General features: G+C 36.7%; 1 protein-coding gene and 1 long non-coding RNA gene across 16 annotated transcripts in view; one reads left to right on the forward strand and one right to left on the reverse strand.

Moving 5' to 3' along the window:
* LOC128021971 (E3 ubiquitin-protein ligase TRIM39) overlaps positions 1 to 16136 on the reverse strand; it is a 362874-nt gene that overhangs the window by 38953 nt on the left and 307785 nt on the right. For 2 of the 13 annotated variants that reach the window (XM_052609132.1, XM_052609134.1), the window contains exon 2: positions 12111 to 12194. The exons of 4 other annotated variants lie outside the window; for them this stretch is intronic. In XM_052609132.1, coding sequence (XP_052465092.1) covers positions 12111 to 12174 — 64 coding nt within the window. In that variant the 5' untranslated portion in view covers positions 12175 to 12194. Of the gene's footprint in view, positions 1 to 8187; positions 8760 to 8895; positions 8932 to 9023; positions 9163 to 9241; positions 9476 to 10983; positions 11080 to 11191; positions 11746 to 12110; positions 12195 to 12297; positions 12321 to 12761; positions 12886 to 16136 lie in introns of those variants that run through there. 7 more of the 13 variants (XM_052609098.1, XM_052609125.1, XM_052609128.1 and 4 more) reach the window with 7 other exon arrangements.
* The window catches only part of LOC128021997 (uncharacterized), a 336783-nt gene that overhangs the window by 13992 nt on the left and 306655 nt on the right, over positions 1 to 16136 (forward strand). The window lies entirely within an intron of this gene.

The raw sequence follows: 16136 nt of genomic DNA on the forward strand, positions 1-16136 counted from the left end.
AATGGACATCAATAAGCTGGATTTAACTGGTTTGTCTTCATTCTACAAGTCAATGTTGAGAGGGTCAATGTCTCTAATTTTTACAATATTTGCAGACCATAAAGCATTCCTTACAGACGTTGATTTTAGAACATCCACATTGATTTTTGGGTTCAAGATCAAGGGTTCTTCCAATAACCACTGACTCTGTTCACCGTTTAGATCTCTGCAAACGTTTAAAAGAGTCCACCCTCTCAACATTGACTTGTAGAATGAAGACAAACCAGTTAAATCCAGCTTATTGATGTCCATTAAGAACAGTTGATGATCAGAACCCATTTTACCTGCTCTTCTCAGGAGGCCATGGGCTACCACACGCCAGCTCACTTCTTCACCATACCAGAGTCTTTGTGCTGTCTGAAGTCTGAAAGCTTTGATTCTAGATCTGATGTCAATGAGTCCTTGACCTCCCTCCGTCCTGGGGAGATAAAGTACTGGTGCTTTTAGCCAGTGATACCCGGACCAAACAAAATCAACTCGTTTTTTCTGAATGTCCATTATCAGTTCTTCTTCTGGAGGTTCTAAAATCATCATTTTATGCCATAAAGTAGCAGCAATGAGATTATTACAGACCAAAACTCTACCCCTATAGGATAACTGAAGGAGCAACCATTTCCATCGAGACAACCGAGCACATGTTTTCTCCACTAGTCCCTCCCAATTCTGTTTTCTATAATCTTCAGATCCTAAAAACACCCCTAAATATTAAAAACTTCTCTTCCCCATTTCAGCTCTCCAGGAAGGATGGGACCATTATTGTCCACACCATACTGCCACACTTTTGCCCCAATTGACTTTTGCAGAGGATGCTTTTTCATATGTTTTTAAACGATTTTGACAACATCAACATCTTGATTGCCTCTTATTAAGACTGTAAGATCATCCGCATATGCAGACATTTTAATACACTGTGAAAAATCTATTTCTCTGATTTACAGTCCCATTAATTCTCTTCTTAATTTACAGAGTAACGGTTCAAAAGCAATGCTATAAAGCTGCCCTGAGATAGGGCAACCTTGTCTAATACCCCTCTGAACCTTTATGGGGACACTGAGACCGCCACCGATTTTTATCAAGCAAGTTGCCTCATTATAAAGCAATTTTATACATGAAATAATTTTTTCTCCAAATCCAAAAGCCTTCAGAGTCTCAAAAAGAAAAATATGATCAACTCTGTCAAAGGCTTTTTCTTGGTCCATTGACAAAAACCCAACATCAACATTGTTGTAAAAAGCATAGTCATACAGATCCCGCATCAAATGTAAATGATCTGCAATAGATCTGCCCCTTACACAATATGACTGATCCTTGTGAATCATTTCATGCAGTACATCATTTAACCTTTTAGCAACACACTTAGAGAGATTTTTATATTCTGATCATAGGATAGCTACAGGTCTCCAATTTTTCAGTAGCGTCAAATCTCCCTTCTTTGGAAGCAATGTTAAAATAGCACGCTGACAACTTCTTGTTAAACATCCTTCACTTATACATTTCTGAGCAACTTCAAAAAAATCAGGACCAATAATAGTCCAAAAACATTTATAAAATTCGGCAGGAAGTCCATCAATCCCTGGTGCCCGTCCTGATGAGAGATCCATTACTGCTGAGGTCAGTTCATTAAAAGTAAGTTGTGCTTCCAAAAGTTGTTTTTTTTCTATAGATAGCTCAGGAAGATCTTGTAAAAGTTGATGTCTACATTGTTCATTTAAGGACTCAGCAGAATATAATTCAGTATAAAAATCCACTGCATGCCTGGTGCCTACGCATCCTTTCCGTGTCTGAAACAAGGTGTCCATCCTTATCTTTTAAAAACAACTTCTTTTTTCCATGTTTAGTCTTCCGTTCTAAATCAAAAAAGAAGGATGTAGGAGTATCTATGTCTCTTTTTGTTAAAAAACTATTTTTTATAAGTTCTCCTTTGACTTTTTCATCAAGGATTGAATTCAAACAGTTTTTCTTTTCAGTCCACATATCCTTCAGTTTAGGAGAAGTGTTTACAATCATATTCGCTTCAATAATCTTAAGTTCTTTCTCCAAACTCTCTAATGTTTTCTTCAAAAACAGGGTAGAGTGAGAAGAATATTGTTGGCAATACTCCTTAATAAACACTTCCCCAATCTCCCACCACTGAATAATATTATCATATCTTCCTTTCTCAGTCTTCCAAACTTCCCAACAATTCTGAAAATTTTCACAAAAGAATGTGTCTTACGACAATTTAACATTAAAATGCCAATAAGAACTCTTATAGGTTTTTGTTATGAGACTACATTCAACTGTGATTAGTTTGTGTTCTGAAGAAGAGACAGGAGTAATCGTTGAATTCAGGCTCCTGTTCCTCATATTATGAGATAGATAAAACCTGTCTAAACGAGCAGAAAGTGTGTCATTACTAAAACTCACCCAAGAGTACTGTTTAACTAAAGGATTGTTTTCTCTCCATACATCTGATAAGTGAAAATTATTTACCAATCTAGCAAGACAAGTGTCTGACACTTGATGTGGTTCTTCCCCATTCCTATCGAAAACGAAATCTAAAGTGCAGTTCCAGTCTCCACCGAAAACAACAAAATCTCCATCATGTTGTCGTCTTAAAAACTTTTCTAATTTAGAAAAGAGCCTTATTCTCTCAATGACTAAATTTGGAGCATAAATGTTCACAAAAGTAAAATTCATATTATGTATTTCAGCTCTAACAATCAAGAGTCTTCCAGGTTCCAATTCATTTTTCCCCAAAATATTGAAATTGAGAGAAGGGGCAAAATAAATTCCCAGCCCTGCACTTAGATTATTCCCATGACTAAGAAAGTGTTCTCCCTTCAACTTCATTGTCTAAGTTACTGGGAGTTTCTTGCAAGAAGATAACATTTAACTCGTTCAAATTAATAATCTCAGAAAGAAATACACGTTTTTTCATATCCCACATTTAGAGATCCTACTCGTAAGATCTCCATCAGAAAGAGAGAGGAAAGAAAGCAATAAAGAAAAATTAAAACCCATCATGAGTCTTTAACTTTCCTCTTCGTTAATTGCTCCTTTCCAAACGTTTTAATTTTTTGTCTAGCAGATGTGATGTGATTCTTAAGCCGAAACCTTTTCTGTTGAGAGAGCTCAGTACAATTACTCATTTTTCTCAAGATCAGGAAAAAAGTCACCAATTTCTACTCCTGCTTTCCCTTTTGTTTCATCGAGAAAACTATAAATTTGTTCAACAGTGTACAAATCACTTTCTCTTTCCGTCTCAGACCACTGTTCCTCTCTCTCACTATCTTCAGTGCTCTGAGATAAATCATCCATTTCATCTCCTACATCCTCCTCTGAACATTTTGAGTCACTAGAGAGTGTTGTATCACATCCTCTACACTGCATTCATTCACCATCTTATCCGTAGCACCACGAGCACTAGCAGGCTTTCCAACAGTATAACTGCATCCAGGCTGGTCATCACTCACAGTTTTAGAAACAAATCCACTCACCTCATCTTGTTCCTTCACCTCCTCCGTCACTCTATCAATCTGCGCAGTGTCTTTATTCCTTTCAGTCGCTTGAAGTTCTCCATTTGATTCTTCAGCTCTAGATGCAATAGTTAAAGGCAGATGTTCATCGCGCACTTTATGCGGACACGAGTCGCGTTTATGTCCGACAACTCCACAATCGTAACATTTCAAGCTCTCTGTGCTCGCGTACACCATGTACGAATTATCTTCGTGTTTGACTCGAAAAGAAACTTCTAAGGATCGATCTTGGGCGCTTAAGAACATAAACATTTACGTCGAAAAGACAATACATGCTTTAGCGCCTAATTTTTGCACAACAATGGAATCGATCTCATGGGGCTTGCAATTTTCCCAAATCGCATAACTTCTTTTATTATTACATCGTTTGAAACAAACGGCGAGACATTTGAAATTGTGATTTATTTTAGTAGCTGGGCCAGACAGCGGTGAAACCGGAACAAAAGCTTCCTTCATCCACAGTCAAAATATTGACTAACGCTTCAGCTTTCAAAAATACTTCGACCGCTCTGTTCATTCGCGAGCCAGAGATGATGTTATCAAACCCAATCTTTTGTCCTACCGCCACCAACAAACCTTCAACCGTTACACCTGCTTCCGGCACACACCTGCAGCCATTACGAAGAAGGCCGTTCCTTGCACCGGAACAGACACCATACCGACACTCGGTGCGATTTTTTTTTTTTTAACAATTAACGTAGGGGGAAAGAAACAATAAAGAGAAACTAAATCAAAGAAAAAGAAGGGTAAAAAAGAAAGGAAAGGAAAGAATGCTATCCACCACACACGATGGACCTCACCCTCACCGGAAGAGAGAGAGAGAATTTTAACATCCTTTCTTACAAATATAATTTACCACACAATTAAATTACAATATTCATTTATATATAAAAAAAATAATAAAAATAATAAAAATAAAACTCACAAACGTGTAAAAACCAAATCACCTTCGAAAACAGAGCTTCATTGTAACACCAAATTTCCTCAAAAGCAGCAAGATCATCCATATGTTTATAGTATCTAAAATCTATCGGTATTCTTGCTTGTACCATGTTTGAAAACAATGTAACCACATTCGGTTCCAAATTTTGTTCCATCTTTTTCTTTCTACTTACATAGATGGCCAGTTTTGCCTGGCCTAAAATAAAATTCAGCAATTGACAAATAAACCTTTTCTTCCTTACATATTTACAACCAAAAATAAATAGCACCATAGAAAAAGATTCATTACAATTCTTAAAAATACTGCCTAAACACAAAAATAAAGATTCCAATCTAGCACAATTCACAAATGTATGAAAGATGGTCTCTCTCTCCGTGCAAAAAGGACAACCCACATCAATCTCAGGATTTATAATTGAAGTAAAAGCATTGACAGCGACAGCACCGTGAAGAATTCTCCACTGCAAATCACCTGTTTTTTTGGTCAACGGTGGTTTATATAGTGCTCTCTACTCAGGCTTCTTATCCATATTCAACTTTAAAAAAGCACGCCATGGAGTATCAGTTCTCTCATTTAACATTTTTTTGTTAAAATTAATTACACAACATTTATACAGAACTTTCCCAGTGCATGAAAAGAAATCTACACACATGGAATCAACAACTTCAAAAAAGACACCAGAAAACCCTTCTAAATTCAAAGAAAAAAACAAACAAGGAAAAGAGTCTCGCGCCCTTCTGTTGTGTGATCTTTGATGTTCAATAACTTAGCACACGCATTTGGATTAAAACTAAATCGTAAAAAAAAAAAAAATTATGGGTCATTCATTATAAGCATCATATATTTTCAGCCTTAAGCATACATGACTCTCTGGCGAAAGTGAATCTAGCAGTACATTACTACTGTTCCTCTCATTCTGCAACAGTACAAACACACGCACTCTTTGCACATGTTTTCTTGCTTGAGTGTTTCTGCATTATTTGAGTGGCATTGCATTATTACAGCAAAGCGCATCATTACAGTTTAAGTCGCTGCAGTGGAGCAGCTCCATTTGTGAATAACTGCTCTCACTGTGGTTCGCTGGAGTCCCAAATCATTAGAAATGGCTTTATAACCTTTTACAGACTGATAGATCTCAATTACTTTCTTTCTCATTTGTTTCTGAATTTCTTTGGCTCTAGGCATGATTTCTAGCTTTTGAGCATCTTTTGGTGTACTTCACTTTGTCAGGCAGGTCCTATTTCAGAGATTTGTTGATTGTGAACAGGTGTGACAGTAATCAGGTCTGAGTGTGGCCAGAGAAACTGAACTCAGGTGTGATAAACCACAGTTTTAACAGAGGAGCAAACACTTCTTCACACAGGGCCATGTAGTTTTGGATTTTTTTCCGCTTAATAATAAAAACCTTCAATTAAAAACTGCATGGTGTGTTTACTCGTGTTGTCTTTGACTTATATTTAAATTTGTTTGATGATCTGAAACATTAAAGTGTGGCAAACATGCAAAAAAGAAAAAAGAAATCAGGAAAACTTTTTCACACCACTGTCCTTTTTAATCTTCATTATTGTTAGTCAGTGCTAGAAACATGTCAGTGTGGCTTGTTCTGATGCATTCGAAGGTTATAGAAAGGAAGATATGACCAAACCTGCAAAGGAAGATGATTGGTTAAGAGTCAGATACACACTGTGCAAACAAGTAGCCTACTATTTCTGCAATGTTTAGTTAAAATAACTTTGATTGCCTTTATTATGAACAGTGAAGCGAAATATGATTCTGTACTTTAATTCCATCAGTCTGTTCACTGTTGGACTATTTTTCAGACTGAAAAAAAAAGTGACCCTGGAGCACAAAACCAGTCCAAATTGAGATCTTTACATCATCTCAAAGCTGAATAAATTATCTTTCCATTGATGTATGGTTTTTTATGATATGACAATATTAGGTTGAGATACAACTCTTTGAAAATCTGGAATCCAAGGGAGCAAAAAATCTAAATATTGAGAAAATCATCTCTAAAGTTGTCCAAATGAATTCTTAGCGATGCATATTACTAATAAAAAAATAAGCTTTGTTATATTTACAGTAGGAAATTTACTAAATATCTTCATGGAAAATGATCTTTACTTAATAATCTAATGATTTTTTATTACGTAAAAATGATCATTAACTTGGAAATGACCATAGTTCACTGAAAAGATGAAAAGAACAATTCTCTAAAAACTAAAGGTGCCTCAGAAATCCTTTTGAGTGCTGGAGGAACTTAATCATTTATTTTAAGTGCCTCGAAGCTCTTTTTCTCATCATATTGTTCCTGGAGGAACCATTCTAGTCTTTGCAGTTCATGTAAGAACTCTTTGGATGTTTGAAGCACTTTGTTTCCAGTTCTGAGCTTCTGGAGTCACTCCTTCATTACACGAGAACTCAAAGTGCTCCAGAGGTTCCTGGAGGAACTCAAATTATTAAAAAGGGTTATTGTAAAAGTTATTCTTTTTTCTCCAGATTGTGCTTTTATCTGCCTTTGTTGGATATTACATATATTTTGTTGTATAACTTAAATACCGCAATAACTAAAAATAGTTTTATTGAAATGTTAAATCATTTGAAGGTGAATAGTTTTAGGACTTTATATGATAAATGAGGGAAGTCTGAGTTTGTGCACGTGTGTATACATATATATAGTGTACACACACACATTACATACACTGTGTGTGTTATTGTAATAGACATTATGCATTTAATTACTCCACAACCATTAATCAATTCAATAATATGACAAAAAATAGTCTTGAGCTTTGCTGACATCTAATGGAAAATGTTAGGTACTGCACCTAAACAAATCCTAAAAGCTTTTGAGGATATCAGTTTAAGATAAGTTTAACATGTTTTATAAAATATTTTCTAGTATAAACATGTTGTCATGAACTAAAACCTCTATAACATTTCTGTTTCACTTTAACTTTTTTTTTCAGCTCAACAATGAACTGCCAAAGTTTGTCCTTTAAATGAGGCCGGACTTATTTCTGTGCTTCAAAACTTCCAATTTTTAATGAAAGTTTTTTTTGACACTGACATTTGTGTCCTCTAAATACCTCCAAAAACAGTGACCAGAAATGTAAATAAAAACGAAGTTGATTCTCAGGTTTTCCTAACAAGCAACCATGTTTTTTTAAATAATCCCAAAACCATAACCAATGACTTTTTTAACACGACTTAACAAAAAAAGAAGCCCAAATTAGTGTAAAACACGTGGTAAACATTGACAATGGATTTGTCCTAATTATTTTCAGATTTACATGTGGTAAACAAAAGCTATAGAATAATATGAAAATATTGTGTATAATATTATGAAATAAATGTTTCATGACCTTCGTTTGTGATGTTATGTGATATTTATTGTGTATTGTGTTCTTCTGTCTCACTCCTTATAACAGAAAGATCACAGCCATCTCAGTTCTACAGACATTATCAGAGTTTAGTTGTTTTGGCAATTTCACTTTGTCAGGGAGAAAAATTTCAGGAATATTTATGAAAAGTTGAACAAAAAATAATTTACTGAACAAGCATTATATATTAACATTAAAAATATGTGATACAATCTTTTGGATTTAAAAAAACTAAAGCAAATGATAAAAAAAATAGCAGCACATAATGTTTCCAGATTTTTTATTATAAATTCATTATTTTAATCTTTCATTTGATAACTGTGTAAATTCATTTATTATAACTGACAGGTGTGATGATCAGTGGACTTGAGTTTTTACCTCCATAATTAAAGCTTGGGCTAAATAATGGATAGAGTTTTTCAGTGAAAGACTGAGCAGTGAAAGAGTAGATATGAGAGCTGGACTCCACATCATAAAAGGAGACCAGACCCTCCTCATAATCCACAAACACACCGACCCGCTGCGGCTTCACTCTCAGAGACAGAGAGACAGGAGGATCATCACAGGCTTTATATTCATCTCCATTCCTCAGAGCCACAGTCCAGTATCCATCTCTGGGACTCAGTGTGATCGGTCCCTTCCTGTTAATGGATTCTCTGGCCACTCCTAAATCCCATTCAGTCTTTCCCTTCACCTGCACCTCAAAATAAAATCTCCCTGAGGAGAATCCCTCCTTTCCCAAGACATTTACACATGGATCAAATCTCTCTGGTTTGTCTGGGAGTTTCTGATCAATGTCTCCACATCTCACTTGTTTTCCATCATCAGACAGAATGAGATTAGGATGAGCTGTATCAGGATCCAGAGTCACATCCACTGAGAAAACAGAGAATACAGATATTCTGTGATGCTGATGTTTTTAGTTAACCCCGTGTTTAATCAGATTGTAGTGCAGTAATGAAGCAGTGAGTGTATGAATGTAAACTAGTGTAGTGCAGACAGCACACTGTACCTGCATACTGCTGCATCCACTTCAGCTCTGTAGAGACTAATGACAAGAAAACAATCAGATCTGAAGCTTATATTTAAAGAACAGAGTACACTATCATGTTTCTATCTGATGAGTGTGTATTGATGTACCAGTTAGTGTGAGTTTCTCATCTATAGTGTCCTTCAGTTGAGTCAGAGCTCTCCTCAGAGTCTCCAGACTCTCATGAGTCTTCATACTGATCTCAGGCCAGTTCCTGGTGTTTCTAGAGCTGCACAGGGATGAGTGAATCTACAGCAGGAGAGAGGAGAAATCCTTCAGCATGTCATATCCTGCATTATGATTGATCAGAGAGATCATGTTGACTGACCTGTAGGAGGTGGAGGTGATCTTCAGTGTGTGAGAGCTGCTCCAGCTCAGTGTTTCTCATCTTTAGCTCAGTGATCTCCTGCTCCAGCTCTTCAATCAGCTCTTGCTCCTGTTTCTCTGCTGCTTTCTGCTGCTCCTCCATCATCTCCAGCAGTTCAGTCTGATGTCTCTCAATGGAGCGGATGAGATCAGTGAAGAGCTCCACACGGACTGCTTTCTCCTTCTCTGTGTTTCTCTGCTCATCCAGGACAGGCAACACATTATTAGCAGTGTTTGCTAACAGAAGAATCTGTGTAACTGTTGCTCATACATTTTTGTTCACATACATAGGCTACATGTGTTTTCAGAATCCCTCAAATGAAGAATTAAACTTCACTCTGCACCCTGGACGAGAGCAGAACAAGCCCTGGACTTTTTAGTTCTTGTTTTATTGGCTGTTGCTGTATATTTTAGTCTGATAGTCATCTGTCATTCGTTTGATTGTTTGTTTATTTTGTTATTGTTATGTCTGTCAGTTCTTGCCTCTTTATTTTCTTTATTAAAACATTTACATTCATTATTTGTTGAAAAAGTAAGTTGATCTTACTGAAATCCTCTTCTGAGACTAAATTTTAAAATGTATCTCCTCCTAGATCTTTCAAGCTAAAACCGGCAAACTCGGGTCAGAGCTTCAGACTGGTCTTATGGACAGTTTATGGATTTCATAAACCAGACTATCAAAACTACCTAAAATCCCATAGACTTTCATTGAGGGGGTGAAAATTTTATACAACAAGACTTAAGGTGTATTTTAGCTGTCTACTGCCATAGCAACGCTTAAAAACTCTCTACTGAGAATACATGCTAGTCACTTGTTAATCATGTAAATGACATGCTAGTCACTTGTTAGTCATGTTAACATTATGCTAATCACTTTTCTAGTCATGCTAGCAACATGCTAGTCACTTGACAATCATGCTAATGAAATGCTAGTCACTTGCTAGTCATGCTAACAACAAGCTAGCCACTTGTTAGTCATGCTAACCACATGCTAGTCACTTTTGCTGATCATGCTAGCAACATGCTAGTCATGCTAGTAGCATGCTAGTTCCTTGCTAAACATGCTAACAACATGCTAGCCACTTGCTTATTATGTTAACAACATGTTTATAACATGCTAATCACTTGTTAATAATGCTAATGACAAGCTAGTCACTTGCTAATCATACTAAAATATGTTAGTCACTTTGCTAATCATGCTAATAACATGCTAGTCACGTATTAAACATGCTAACAACATGCTACATACATCTTAATCACTTGCTAATCATGCTAATGACATGCTAGTCACTTGCTAGTCATGCTAACAACATGCTAGTTGCTTGCTAATCATGCTGGAAATTTGCTAATGACATGCTAGTCACTTTCTTATCATGCTTGAAACATGCTAGTGAAATGCTAACAACGCGCTTATCATGCTAATGACATGCTAGTGAAATGATAATAATGCTGGAAACATGTTAACGAAATGATAGTAACTTGGTAGTCATTATTTATATAAAGATATTTGTCTATCTGTCTATTTTTCTATTTATTTTTTTGATAGGTTTTATTGCCTTCAAAACTTTCAAACTACTTTAAACTGAAATATCTCAAATTTTAAGTTTCTTAAAACTACTTAAACATTCTGGCTAGGCCTTTTCAAACCTAAAAGTCTTTCCACAAACTTAACTATCTACTTTTATTCTATTATTTTAAACTCACTTTTCTGACTTCTGCTGAGTGTTTGATGTCTTGAATCTTCTTGATTCTGTTCTGGATCATCAGCTGCACGTCTTTCTGTGTCTTCATCAGTTCAGTCTATAGAGAGAACAACACAGACACATTTATCATAACACAGATTAAACTCACAATATGAAATAAAATCTGATTCCTCATGATATCAGTCCTTTAAAATAATAATAACATCTACCTTCTTCTCTTGACTCTCCTCTTCTATAGGAACAGTGTTGTGGTTCTTGTGGTCTGTCTCGGTGCAGAATGAACACACACATGTCTGATCATCTCTACAGAACAGATTCAGAGGTCTCTCGTGTTTCTGACATATATAGTCCTCCAGATTACTCACAGGATCCATCAGTTTGTGTTTCTTCAAACGTGTCACTCTCAAATGAGGCTCCAGGTGAGTTTCACAGTAAGAGCTCTGACACACCAGACACGACTTCAGCGCTTTCAGCTTTCTTTCCTCACAGAAGTCACACAGAACTTCAGTTGTTTCCTCAGGACTTTTCTTCTTACAGTGATCTACGAGCTCTCGGAGTGTGGTATTAATCTTGAGATCAGGTCTTTGCTTGAATGTTTCTTTACAGTATGGACAGCTGCAGGTCTGGCTGTTGTCCCAGCAACTATTCAGACAGATCTTGCAGAAGTTGTGTCCACATGGAGTCGAGACTGGATCAGTGAACACATCCAGACATACAGAGCACTGAATCTCCTCAGACAGTGAACTCATGGAGGATGACATGACTGGAAAGAGACATTATTTAGGATTAGTGTGAACTCCTTCAATACTGTTTATGAAGAATCCCATGATGCACCTCATGAAGCTGGTTGAATGTAAAGAGTGTTTAGAGACAAAGAGTGCTGAAGAAACTCAGATATAAAGAGATCATGTACAGTCAGCTGGTTATTATTGTAAAATGAACCCAGACAAGCTGATCAGAACCTAAATGTGAAGCTAGTTACATAACCACTTACCTAAATAAATAAATATATGTACGAGAATTATTCTTTTTAAACTGAAATTATTTGATCTACTTCACATTCCTGAACTGTACATATTCAATATTATAAAAGAAAAGTCAAAGTGTTTTTCTGGGTTATTGACTTACATGGAGGATCATGGTCAATACTCTGTCTTCTGGTTTTTCTTGCTGTTAGTGAAGATTCTGCCATTGTTCTTTCCCTCTTAAAACCTTTTAAAGAAAAATGATAGTTTAACTGGTTAAAATGTGAGAACTGATAGTGATGGAAACACAATCATTTGTTTGAAACAAAGTGAGAGACTCGTAAACTTACTGCGCAATCTGAACTATGACCTGCTGTTTAAAGAAAGTACAAAGTACAAGCTTTATATTTTCCAACAAACATATACATCTCCTTATCAAAAATTAGATTAAACTTTCCACAAAATATATTATATGATCATAAGTTATTCTGTAATGTAAAAGTGATTTTCAGCTGCAGTGAAGCAGGTTTGTGTTCAGTTTGTCTGCAGGTCATTTACTTCCTGTTTTATCTGTTTGTCTTTATGTCGCGTGACAAAATGACAGAAACACCAAACTTTGTTCAATCTAATGACATACTGTTAATACAATTCTGATATCATTTCAGCGCAGTAAACATCTAAAGTATCTGAGTATTTGACACGCTTAAACCTGCTTCTGTTCAACTCATTCCAGTCTGACATAAACCCGACTAAACCAGACCACTGCCATTAGAAACCTGTTCAGGACAATCTCTCTTATATTTCTATCACTTACCTGTGAGTATCAGATGTGTTCACAAGGGTCTCTGAAAGACTCAATATTCAGTTGTTTAAAGAGTTCGATGGTTTCAGGCGTCCATGTTGTTGATCAAGTAAGTTTCACTTTCTCGGAGTCTCTCACTGAACTACAGTGATGTCAGAGCTGCTCAGGGTGTGTTCTATGGAAGGCCAAATGAGTCAGAATTCGCATGCTTTCCACATTCAATATTTAAACAGCATTTAAATGAGCACTGTTAGGCGATAAGAGGTGAACTTTTTGCATTTTTTTAACTTTGTGTCTTGATAACATACGTGTGGATAAATGTCTGGATAACGTATGCATGGATAAGCGTACGTATGATAGGTACATTAATAATCATTTGGATTGTCCAATTCTTCCCCAAGGTTGTAATGATCATGATAACAGTACCTAAAGTACACATTTGTCTCCCCTGCATGGGCCCGTCCCTTGTCCAACATCTTATGATCACACTTAACACCGGAGTACCACAGGGCTGTGTGCTGAGCCCATTCCTCTACTCCCTTTACACCCACGACTGCAAGCCTGTGCATGGATCCAACTCCATCATCAAGTTTGCAGATGACACCATGGTGATTGCCCTCATCAGTGACAATGATGAGATGTCTACAGGGAGGAGGTACAGCACCTGACCACATGCTGCACTCACAATAACCTGCTCCTCAACACCAGCAAGACAAAGGAGCTCATTGTGGACTTCAGGAAGAAGAAAGGAGGTACGCACGACCCCATCCACACTAACGGGATGGTTGCTGAATGTGTCTCCAGCTTCAAGTTCCTGGGAACCACCATCTCTGAGGACCTGTCCTGGACTACAAACACCTCCAGGCTGGTCAAGAAGGCTCACCAGCGCCTCTTCTTCAATTCAATTCAATTCAAGTTTATTTGTATAGCGCTTTTTACAAAACAAATCGTTACAAAGCAACTTTACAGAAAATTATGTTTCTACAATATTTAGTAGTAGCTAGTAGTTTGTGCACATTTGACAGGATTTTAGAAAAAATAAAAATAATAATAATAATAATAATACAAGACGTAGTCAGCTAGACGATGAACTATCAATATTATTAATTAAGTTATTATATGATTCAGTCACACATTTAGCAATAATTGTTAGTTCTGTTTGTTGATTCAGGGTTAGCATCATCTGAGGTCCTCTGAGGGTCAGCATCATCTCTTCTCAGGTGTTGTGGATCCAGACTGGAGCTTGTGTAAATCCTAGTTACCACGGGATGTAAATCCCATGGCGAAACATAGAAACAAAATACAGACATCATTAGCATAGCTGCTGATCCAACAAAGTAAAATTAGTTTAACCCAAGCTAATGAATAAAAAAGCACCTTTGATCAGATGCAACTACACTCACAATTTAAAAGATACATTATTCGAATGCTTGGTGAAAGAGATGTGTTTTTAATCTAGATTTAAACAGAGAGAGTGTGTCTGAACCCCGAACATTATCAAGAAGGCTATTCCAGAGTTTGGGAGCCAAATGTGAGAAAGCTCTACCTCCTTTAGAGGACTTCGCTATCCTAGGAACGACCAAAAGTCCAGCGTTTTGTGACCTTAGGGAGCATGAAGGGTTGTAGCGTGGTAGAAGGCTAGTTAGGTACGCTGGAGCTAAACCATTTAGGGCCTTATAGGTAAGTAATGATAATTTGTAACTGATACGGAACTTAATAGGTAGCCAGTGCAGAGACTGTAAAATTGGGGTAATATGATCATATTTTCTTGACCTGGCAAGGACTCTAGCTGCTGCATTTTGGACGACCTGTAGCTTGTTTATTGACGAAGCAGGACAACCACCTAGAAGTGCATTACAATAGTCCAGTCTAGAGGTCATGAATGCATGAACTAGCTTTTCTGCATCAGAAACAGATAACATGTTTCGTAGCTTGGCAATGTTTCTAAGATGGAAGAATGCAGTTTTTGTAACATTGGAAATATGATTTTCAAAAGACAAATTGCTGTCTAATATAACACCCAGATTTCTGACTGTAGAGGAAGTAACAGTACCTCCGTCTAGTAGCAGATTGTAATCTACAAGATTCTGTGTAGTGTTTTTTGGTCCAATAATTAATATCTCTGTCTTATCAGAATTTAATTGGAGAAAATTTTGTGTCATCCAATCTTTTACATTTTTAACACACTCTGTTAGTTTAGATAATTGGGAAGTTTCATCTGGTCTCGTTGAGATATATAGCTGAGTATCATCAGCATAACAGTGAAAACTAATCCCATATTTTCTAATAATATTACCAAGGGGCAACATGTATATTGAAAATAGAAGGGGACCTAGGACGGATCCTTGTGGCACTCCATATTTTACTGATGATAAATGAGATGACTCCCCATCTTCTTCCTCAGGACACTGAAGAAGAACCAGCTGTCTTCAGCCATCCTGGTGAACTTCTACTGGTGTGCGATCGAGAGCATCCTGACCAGTTACATCACAGTCTGGTATGGGAACTGCTCAGTGGCTGACCACAAGGCGATGCAGAGGGTGATGAAAACTGCCCAACGCATTACAGGGACAACACTTCCTGCTATTGAGGACATCCAGAGAAAACGCAGGAACAGCTTTTTCTCTACAGCTGTCTCCTTGCTGAACTCTGCCCTCTGACACCCCTCAACACTACATCTGATTTACAAACAAACAAACAAACAAACAAACAAAAAACAGTAAAATTGTTATTACTTGCACTACTGTCTGTTCATCCAGATCACTGAGTAATCCATTTGCACAATGAAATATTTTCTATGCACTTTACTGTCCACTGCACTATAGTAAATGATGTTCATATATTCATAGTTTCTGCCTATAGTGTACATACACTTTTATATAATCCATCTGTATAGTATGCTCATAGTACACCTATCTGTATATCATGCTGATAGTATTTCAAATCTGTAAATTATGGCCATAATACTGCCTTATTTGACACTGTATATTCTGTTTATTGCACTTCTGGTTAGATGCTAACTGCATTTATTTGCCTTGTACCTTACATGTGCAATGACAATAAAGTTTAATCGAATGTAATCTAGTATTTATTTTTGTTAGTTGATTAAGATAATTTAGAAATATGTTTGTAACATTTTGTGTTTGGTAAATTGAAGTTTTAGTTTTTTTTAAAGGAACGAGCAAACGGCAGACAGTGGGTAGAGCATTATGTTTGATCAATTGTATTTTTCTCAAACCAACCCGACTTGCCTAAAATAAACAGACAGAGGAGAGTGAGAGCTTTGCAGTTCATGGAGGCGTCAGCTTGCATTTATTTTTTTATTTTTTTTATGAGAGTGAAAATAAAAAAATAATACGCCGACATATTTGCTCATAAATGTAAGAG

This window comes from Carassius gibelio, chromosome A11 (genome assembly GCF_023724105.1).
Source record: "Carassius gibelio isolate Cgi1373 ecotype wild population from Czech Republic chromosome A11, carGib1.2-hapl.c, whole genome shotgun sequence".
Taxonomy (NCBI): Eukaryota; Metazoa; Chordata; class Actinopteri; order Cypriniformes; family Cyprinidae; genus Carassius; species Carassius gibelio.